Genomic DNA, 9,817 nt, shown 5'->3' on the forward strand with positions numbered 1-9,817 from the left:
TTTGTAGGACAATGAGGGTTAAGTGACTTGTCCAAGGTCACACAGCTAGTAAGTGTCAAGGGTTTGAGGTCGAATTTGAACCCAGGTCCTCCTGAATCCAGGGCCAGTGCTTTATCCACTGTGCCACCTAGCTGCCCCAGTATAAGGCTTTAATAAAAAATGCCATTAAAACCTCCTTTAGGATAAGGTTTTTGTATTTGTGTATTAAAAATCAACAGGGGACTTTCTCTCCTTGGTCTCCAAGGCCATGGCGGCGCGGTTGGGCCCGATGATGCTGGCTGCGGCTGAGCGGCTGCTGCCGCGGCTCGGTGCCAGGGCTCCGGGCCTGGAGCGTAATCTTAGCCTGTCTCACAGCCGGAACACAGTGATCGTGGAGCGCTGGTGGAAGGTCCCGCTGGCAGCCGAGGGCCGGAAGCCGCACCTGCGCCGGCGACACCGGGTCTACCGGCTGGTGGAGGACACCCAGAACCAGCAGCCGCAGGGGACGATGGAGCTCATCCTGACCCAGACGGTGGAGGACCTTGGAGTCCGAGGCGACACTGTCACAGTGAAGAAGTCACTGGGCCGTAATAAACTGCTTCCCCAGGGTCTGGCTGTGTACCCATCGCCAGAGAACAAGGATTTGTTTGAGGCAGAGAACCAGTTGCGGATGAAAGGGAAGCTGGAGAAGCTCCAGACCAAGACGGGTGTGACGACAGTGAAATTCCTGAAGAATTGCCACCTAGAAGTGGGAATGAAGAATAATGTCAAGTGGGAGCTAACTCCTGAAATTGTCTGCTGCACTTCCTCAGAAATCTTGGCGTGGTAGTATCCCCACATGCCCTAAAGCTACCTGAGGAGCCAATCACAAGGTGGGGTGAGTACTGGTGTGAGGTGACTGTGAATGGGCTTGATACCGTGAGGGTCCCCATGTCTGTGGTGAACTTTGAGAGGCCCAAGACCAAGAGATACAAGCGTTGGTTAGCCCAGCAAGCTGCCAAGTAAATGGTCCCTCCCAGTAAAGAACTATTCTTTCCACCTATGGCAACCAGATACCATTCAGGCCCCTGCTTTGGAATCAGTGAAGAAAAGATAGATCTACACTTAATCTTGCTTCACTTATTGTGCCTTAGTTTGGGTCTGAGTGTATGAGGTATCAGAGCGAAGGCCACATCACTTTCCCTGTGTTTGCCACCTATGTCATGGACATCTCCAGCACCTTCCATTTTCCATCTACTGTCCTTACTGCAGACCTGCTTAGGAAGCACTGGAGTCAGTAGATGTGATCAGGATTGGAATTTACCATGGGGCATCTTCCAAACTGAGAGTCAGAATGAGCCCCTCTGAATGAACAGAAATGGAAGTCCTAACTAGCGTCCCTGGGATCTCTCCATTCTTTGTGGGCCTCACATGGCCCACCACCTGCATCATGATCATCAATAAAGAGATTGTGCCCTTAAAAAAAAAATCAACAGAGGGGCAGCTAGGTGGCACAGTGGATAAAGCACTGGCCCTGGATTCAGGAGAACCTGAGTTCAAATCTGGCCTCAGACCCTTGACACTTACTAGCTGTGTGACCCTGGGCAAGTCACTTAACCCCCATTGCCTCACCAAAAAAAAAAAAAATCAACAGAACAAATAAAGTAAATGAATATGGAAATTAGATACAAAATTGTTTATTTCAAATAAAGGAAGCAAAGGTCAAAGCATTAAAATTCTATATGATTTTTAGGTCTCAAATGGTCTTCAGCATAAATTAATTAGTAATCAATAAGGAAATTCAGTCTTAAGTTCTCTTTTTTAAGTAAAGCTACATGTTTTGGTTAGGGGGATAGATAGAAAACAGGACTGAGTAGGGCAGGAAGATAGTTGAACATCAGAAACATGTTGTCAGAACAAGATATAAACCAGAAATATGGTCCCAACAAAGAAAGGAAAGATGGGACATTTTCTAAAATAATTTTTTATTTCTTTTTTTTCATATCACTGACATTTCTCAATGTGTACAGGTATCCTTTATAAGAGAATGAAAAGGGAGGGGGGGCAGAAGAGCAAAACTAATCAACATAATAAAAGTCTGACATTATATACAGTGTTCCACATGCATAGTTCTCCATCTCTGCAAAGGCTAGGAGGAAGGTAACTTCTTTTATCTTTTGTTTTTTTAAGCCAACTTAAGTTGTCATTATAATTTTGGAGTTCAGTTTCAATAGTTTTATTGTTGCTGATCTTTCAATTTACATTCCGGTGGTCACTGTGTATACTAATTTCCTACTTCTGCTTGTTTTCTTCTTTGTATCAGTCTTACCACGTTTCTCTGGATTCATCATTTCTTACATCACAGTACTATTCCATTACCTTTATGAACCACAACTAATCATTCTTCCAATAATGGGCATCTCAGTTTCTCACTCCTTGCTACTATACAATTTGCTGCTAATACATTTTGGTATATATGGTGTCTTTCTCTTTTTCCCCACAAGCGACTTGAGAGTAAGGACTATCCTTTGCCTTTCTTTGTTATTTCCAGAGCTGCTCAAGAGGCCTGGCACACAGTAGGCACTTAATAAATGCTACTTGACTTGACTTGCAGCTTACTCCTATTGATATAATCTATGGATAAAAGAGTATGAATGTTTGGGTTATTTTCTTCATGTTACTCTAAAAATGCTTTCCAAAATGTTTGGATCAAGTCATAGCTCAGTGGGTGATTATCAAAAAAGTTAGGGAATCAAATTTCATTGCTGTTTTCTTTGGTGATTAGCAAGATGTATGAGTTAAGTCTTTATCAAGGGTTCTTAAAAGGAGTACCATGGACTGATCTCAGAGAATCTGTGAACTTGGATGGGGAAAAAATTACATCCTTCTTTTCACTAACATCTAACTGAAATTTAGCATTTCCTTCAATTATTTAAAAACATCATTCTAGGGGCAGCTAGGTGGCGCAGTGGATAAAGCACTGGCCCTGGATTCAGGAGTACCTGAGCTCAAATCCAGCTTCAGACACTTCACACTTACTAGCTGTGTGACCCTGGACAAGTCACTTAACCCTCATTGCCCCACAAAATCAAACCAAAAAATAAAAACATTATTCTGAGAAATGGTTCAAAGGCTTCACCAGACTTCCAAAGGGGTTCATGCCACAAAAAAGGTTAAAAACCCCTGGTCTCTAGCACTTTACTAAACCCTGCAAACCAAGCAGTTTTAAAAGATCCTATAACTGGCTTTTCATATTATTAGGTTTTCACAGGCTTAACCAATTTACATTGCTTTTTGCCAAAGGACAGTGTGGTACAATGGAAGGTGCACTCCTAGGGCATCAAAGAACTTGAGTTCAAATCCTACCTCAGACATTGATTAAACCTGTATGACCTTACTTCTTAATCTCCCTATGCCTAAGTTTCCTCATTTGCAGAACGAGAGCACCAAGATAGATGGCCTCTGAGAGTCAAAATCCCCTTGGGTTTCTCACGTTCTACATCTAACTAGGACAGTAGGAATCCTGTGGTAGAGGAGTTGGGTTTTCTCCCTCCCTCTGTAGCCTATTACTTTCTTTAAAGGGGATATCAGCACATAATGGATAGTGCACCAGACTGGGTAGTTAGGAAGACCTGGATTCAAATCCTTTCTCAGACACTGAATAGGTGTGGGACCCTAAGTAAATCATCTAACCTCTGTGCCTGTTTTTTCTTCTATAAAAAAGGGACTGAGGGGCAGCTAGGTGGTGCAGTGGATAAAGCACCGGCCCTGGAGTCAGGAGGACCTGAGTTCAAATCCGGCCTCAGACACTTAACACTTACTGGCTGTGTGACCCTGGGCAAGTCACTTGACCCCCATTGCCCCGCAAAAAAAAAAAAAAAGGGACTGAAATGGATGAACTCTAAGGTCCCTTCTATCTCTATGATCCTATGAATATATGACTAGGTAGAATGCACTCCAATAGTTTAAAGGTTTTCTATTGTTTATTATTTTTTATGTAAAACATAAATTTGTATTTTATCCCATCACTGAAATAGCACTAGCTTGTACCAGGCAGAAATTATAAGTTAAAATGAACTGAAATTCTCTGACTTAAGACTTTCCACTAATAAGTATTTCAAACAATTCCTGGAAGACAGCATGATGCAGCAGGAAGAAAGCTGGGGCATGGGAGCCAAGAGCTTGGCTGAAATCCCAACTCCAATACCTAATTCTGAATATGGGTAAGTGGGTAAATACAACACTTACTTTGATTTTCAATTTCATTTATAGTAATAACAATACTCACAGTCCCCATTTCACATGACTGATATGAGGATCAGTCAAAGGGAACAGATGAAAAACACTCTTTGGAGCCTGAAGTGCTCCATGACTGTCAGCTCTTACTGTGTTTTCCAAATTTGTCTGATTTTTAATTTTTTGACACGGTCACATTCATTAACAAGTGTTATCTAACAGAGCAATAACAGCGTCACTCTTTTCTACTCTCCCATCTTTTACAACTGTTCATTCTATGAACCCTAGAATCTGGTCTGTTTCCCTGACATCTTGCCCTAATTCCTTCTGAATTCAATCCTCCTCGCTACATTCTTAGCACCAAATTTTTTGATCAATTTGCTTCTGGTATTTTCATCATCTTTCTGCAAATCCACATCATCCTGTCGGGTCCAGACTGGATATCCATCAGATCGTTGGCCTGTCTGCAAGAAGGAACAAGTGGCCTCCAGTTCTCCACTGTTTTTCAAGAAAGCTTGTGTGACTGTTGCCAAATCCACACTAAACTCCTCCATTAAATGTTTGATGACTCTGATAGCCTCTCCCACCTCGGGTGAAAGAGAAGGGCTTAAACTGCTTTCCTCTGCTTCAAGCTGTGTTTCCAATACGACAGAGTCTTGCACAACCTCACTGTCCTTTGGAGCCTCTTTCAAATTGGAGTTATTTTTTCCAGGACCGGCCAGCTCTCCATTCTTAACCACAGGTAATTCAAGGTCAGGGTTCTGAACCTAAAAGTAATGAAATCAGAAAACTGAGATAGTTCATATTATCTAAAACAACCAGAGAAGAAAGGTACTTAGGAGCTCCAAGCAGTTGTTATAGGATTTTATGACCGAAAGGAATGTTAGAGATCACCTGGTATAGGTGATCTCTGATTTTTTAGATAAAGAACAGAAGCCCACAGTACCAAAGTGATTTGTACTCCAGGTCATTAGTTACCAGCAGAATCAGGGGGAAAAAAGGGTTCTCCTAATTCCATTTCAATATTGTAAACTGTACTGCCACTACTATCTATGATGGAACTATAACTGGGAACATCACCATCTACTTTACATGGTGGAAATATCAATATAAACCATCTATTTGGAGGAGTGTTAAGAGCTTCTACAGTGGAAATATTGACCAAAGTCAAAAGCAGATCACTGGCTGGCAAGAGGCAGCTAGTTCCCATAGACTTAACTCACATGTTTATTATTTTTTTAATTAATTTGAAGAGATTTGTAATGTAATTTTTCTTGTGATGTCTCAAAAACAAACCAATGGGTATCTTTTTTTTTTTTTAAGTGAGGCTATTGGAGTTAAGTGACTTGCACAGGGTCACACAGCTAGTGTTAAGTGTCTGAGGCCGGATTTGAACTCAGGTACTCCTGACTCCAGGGCCAGTGCTCTATCCACTGCACCACCTAGCTGCCCCAATGGGTATCATTTTGATGACTAATCCACTATAGTGGATATAGAGGTAAGCAAATACTGGCTGTGTGTGTGTGGTCTAGGCAAGTCACTGAATGTCTAAGTACTCAAGGCAGGCCCCATGAAAGTGATGATCTATGTGAGGAGAGGTCCCTATGCCAGTGACACCTCAGGTCCAATCCCCATCCCTGCCCCTGTTCTGCTTCATTTTCCAGCTCTCCCATCTTTCCACATACTATTATTCAACTTAGAATGTCAATACATGTTAGAAATTGTACTGAATGTAGCAGAAAACATAAAGACACAAAGCTACACTTGATAAAAAGAAAAAAGGTGACATTTCCTTCCTTACTGTTTAAACCTAATCTTACATTCCTGAGGACCATTAAAGTTGCTTTTCTAAAAACACAAATTACAATTTAAATAAATGAGTGAAAGTGAGCTTGGGACCAGTGCCCAAAGGAGATTTGGGGGGGGAGTGGTTATCAAGTGTCTGAGGCCAAATTTGAACTCAGGTCCTCCTGAATCCAGGGCAGGTGCTTTATCTACTGCGCCACCTAGCAGCCCCCAGGAGTTGTATTTTATAAATGAACATACCTACCTTATTGTTTTTCCTCCTTAACTGGAGCAGTTTCACATGACCCTCTGCCCAGGAATTCTTAGGGTTTCCTTACCTTCAATTATACTCTGAACTGCTCATGTGTCTGTGTCTATGTCTCTGGTTTATGCTCAGCAGTAGATTAAAGCAGATGCCTAGGAGTTGGAAAGAAGTATTTAAGAAAACACTGTCTACAAACCTCACTGTCCTCAACCTCCTGGTTTTCAGGACACAAAACATCTTCCTCTGGTGTCTTACTCTCCTGCACTTGTTCCTCTGTACTATCTTCCTCAGGCAAATCAGGGGCCTTTTTCTTTTGTGGTTCTGTAAAAGACAAAAAAAAACAACAAAACACAACAACAACAAAGCAAACATTGTATATTAGCTGTTTTTGCCCAAAGAGAGAATACATTTTCCACCCCATGTGCTTTGATCCAAGTATGGATGCCAGAAATACAACTTTTATTTTTTTGGTGAGGCAATTGGGGTTAAGTGACTTGCCCAGAGTCACACAGCTAGTAAGTGTCAAGTGTCTGAGGCTGGATTTGAACTCAGGTCCTCCTGAATCCAGGGCCAGTGCTCTATCCACTGCGCCACCTAGCTGCCCCAGGAATACAACTTTTGATTCAACTGACATCTGAGGAAGCAAAGCTATGTAAACAGCAAGAACTTCTACTCTCACTTCTGAAAAACAACAGCCTACAGTATTCCTGGACTCTGAAATACAAAAGACATTCTTCTATTTATTTAAAAGGCTAGCTCAAACAAACGAATCATTTAAAAAGCTTATCGTCTTATTTTCAAATCAAGGTTTTTTCAAGAACAAGGGATCTAAATCCTTTAACTATTGAGAAATGTAAATATACTAGAAATTCTTCTTTTTAAAAAATGTAAACTCCTGTAGTTTTTCTGATCAGAAAAGTGCTATGCTCTCATCATCAGGCAATGAAGATCTAAATATTCTTGATAACATAAGGTCAGAAAGCAGGGATATGCGGAAGTTCCTTTGCTTAGACTTCCCAAGATTTAGTGGTTTCTTTTAGGCATAGTGATTGCCCAGCTGCCTTTTAGGGCTTGAAGATAAAAATTACCCCTTAGGGAGTTTACCCCAGGTTATTTCTGGCAAAAGAGGAGGAAAGAGATTAGGTTTGGTGATTTTTAATGTTGAAATACTAGTACTTATCACTACCTGTCTTGGGTGATGAGTTAAAATAGTAACAATACAATCTCATCGTTGCATTAAGCCTTGCCATTTAAAAAGTTCACATACACTACCTCATTGGATCCTCACAAGCCTCTCTAGTAAGCAAAGCAGGCCTGCTTATTAGTGTTCTTCTCCTGAGAAAACTATGGCTCAGAGGGGCTAAGTGACTTAGACAACGTCACACAACTCCCAGGGGAGAACCAAGATCTGCCCTCTCCCAAACCAGTGCTCTTTCTACTAGACCTCATGTCAAGTGGATAAACACATATGTTATGGGAGAATTTTAATTTTCACCATCTAGTTTGACTTCCTGCTTCTCATTTCCATCCTTTTTCCCTGCCAAGTCTTTCTTTCACCCTCAGCCCTCTAGTGGAATGAGGCATTACAAGGCATCTGGTGGATGGGGTCAGGGCAGCTGTTTCACCACCATTCCACAAACTCCACCTGTGAGTTAATGGCTCATAAATGGCTAAAACACTTGATTCTAAGGCACCAAACAAAAGCAACAAAGTTGAGTTGTTCAAATACTAAAAAAATAACTTGGAATTGACTCTGCTCTTGCTGTTACTTTAATGGCTTCGTTTAGCTAGAGGGATTGCCTACACAGCCATTTAGTGCTTGAAGACAAATAGGAATCCTGGGTGGGGGAAGGGTTCACCAGCAGGACATTTCTGGACAGGAAGATGAGCTAAAATGCAACTCTCAGGCAAAGCTGGTTGTTTGGCTTGCCTGAGGTTACAATGACAGTAAAAGTGGCAGAGCCTATGCAAGTCCAGGTCTCTGGATTCCACATCCAATCCTCCCTTCAACTGCACTTTGCCCTTTCCACTGGGAGTCATACTTAATTGTGTGTAAGGGTATCTCATCCTCTCTCCAATTACATTGTAACTTCATCAAGGGAGGAATTCTTTTTACCCTCTTTGCACCCTGGGTACTATCTAACACAAATGCCCTCTACAGCGGGTACTTAAGGAACATCTGTTCCATTTGGATTGGGGAGGGAAATCTGAATGAGTGCAAAGGAAATACGTGGCTTGGGAAAACCCGGGCTTCCATACAATCAGAGACCAGAAGAGTTTTCCCAGATGCTAAAAGAGAGCGTCCAAAAAGTGGGTCCTGGCAAAAGTGGGGGAGCTTTCCTTCTAGGGCTACATTGGTCGGCATTTCTGCCCAAGCTGGGAGTGTCCATGAGCGTGGTCATTACCACTGTCTGCAGGCTCTGTTTCTTCTGCCTTCCTTTTGAGCTTCAGGGATGGGCCGCTGGGCTCATCTTCCTCCAGTAACCTGTGCTCCAGACCCTTCAGGTACTTCAGATAGCGGTCCTTCATGGATTGCCAGGGTCGCTGCATCAGGGCCGCCTTCTCCAGGGCCTTCCATAAGTTGGTGCCCGCCAGGGTGCTGGGAGAGTGGGCATTGTCCCTCACGTAGCGGACGATGGCCTGATCCTCGGCCTCCGTGTAGGCCTCCTCGGGCTCCCCAGAGACCTCCTCGGGCTCTCCGGGGGACGCCTCGGGGCTCTCGAGCTCCCTTTGAGCCGGTGGCCTGCCCAAGCGGTAGTCCTCCAAGTCCAGCCTCTCGTTGCGCTCCACGCAATCGGTGATGTACTGCGTGGAGATGAAGTCTCCCGAGGCCTCGGCCTGCGCCTCCCCGGGCGGGGCCAGCAGCACGGCCTCGGGCTCCTGCACCCGGCACAAGGTGCCGCCTCCGTGCAGGATGTACGTGGACAGCCGCCGCTTCACAGGGCTCGGCCGCACGTAGAAGGACATCGAGCTGCCGTCCTCACGGACGAACAGCGACCGCGAGTGGGTCGGGTCGTTGGGGTCCTTGCCCATCTCGAGGCCCTCGGCCATGACCCGCCGAGTTGACGAAGAGGAGGGGGGGAGATGCTGGAGCAAGTACGCGAGAGCCGCTTCGGGCCTAGCCCACCACCCTTTACGCGCCTGCGCTCACCCTTTGACCCTACCAGCACCAAGGCCTCTCGCCCTCAGTGGAGCTGGACCAAGGGGCTCGCCAGTCCGCCGCCCCTTCTGCACATGAGCTCGCCCAGATACTCAAACCTCCTTCGAGGAAGCAGCTTCTGCGCGTGCGTGTTCACTCAGTGACATGAGAAAACAGCTCCACTCCGAGGCTTACCCCAGCCATGCCCACCCCCCCAGCCCACAGGAAAACAGCCTGGGCGTGTGCCTCCCAACGCAGGACGGGCAGCAAAGAGAAACTGAGGCACGGTGTGGGATCGGGACAACCTGATTCACGGAGCTGCCGACTCCCTTGACGTGGTCTACTGGGAGCTGCTGCTAGATGGAACAGAGATAGTGGCTTGGCCTGGAAACCTCTACCCGGAAGTAGCAGGCTTGATGGGAGTGACCCGGAAG

The 9,817-nt window shown here is 44.6% G+C and overlaps 2 protein-coding genes across 2 annotated transcripts; one reads left to right on the forward strand and one right to left on the reverse strand.

Annotated features, from left to right (window-relative positions):
• Nucleotides 1-223: 223 nt before the first annotated feature.
• Nucleotides 224-984, forward strand: LOC122743266 (39S ribosomal protein L9, mitochondrial-like). Its single transcript, XM_043988095.1, is given in 2 exon segments — nt 224-776; nt 779-984. Coding segments are annotated over 2 exon segments (735 nt in total). The 5' UTR covers nt 224-247.
• Nucleotides 985-3,783: 2,799 nt separating this feature from the next.
• LOC122743628 (TERF2 interacting protein) lies at nt 3,784-9,810 on the reverse strand. Its single transcript, XM_043988707.1, has 3 exons — nt 8,650-9,810; nt 6,441-6,565; nt 3,784-4,961 (listed from the first exon to the last, which is right to left on the reverse strand). Exons 1-3 carry the CDS (start codon nt 9,293-9,295, stop codon nt 4,512-4,514), a joined length of 1,221 nt encoding a protein of 406 aa, XP_043844642.1. The 5' UTR covers nt 9,296-9,810; the 3' UTR covers nt 3,784-4,511.
• Between the last annotated feature and the right edge of the window lie 7 nt (nt 9,811-9,817).

Source organism: Dromiciops gliroides, chromosome 2, assembly GCF_019393635.1.
Source record: "Dromiciops gliroides isolate mDroGli1 chromosome 2, mDroGli1.pri, whole genome shotgun sequence".
Taxonomy (NCBI): domain Eukaryota; kingdom Metazoa; phylum Chordata; class Mammalia; order Microbiotheria; family Microbiotheriidae; genus Dromiciops; species Dromiciops gliroides.

Bases quoted from the DNA above. Each gene is read 5' to 3' on its own strand.
- LOC122743628 (XM_043988707.1), bottom strand. From the start codon at position 9,295: ATGGCCGAGGGCCTCGAGATGGGCAAGGACCCCAACGACCCGACCCAC. The intron at 6,566-8,649 runs GTAATGACCACG...TGTCTTTTACAG, and splicing joins AACAGAGCCTGCAGACAGTG to AACCACAAAAGAAAAAGGCC. The intron at 4,962-6,440 runs GTTTGTAGACAG...CATTACTTTTAG, and splicing joins AGGAGGTTGAGGACAGTGAG to GTTCAGAACCCTGACCTTGA.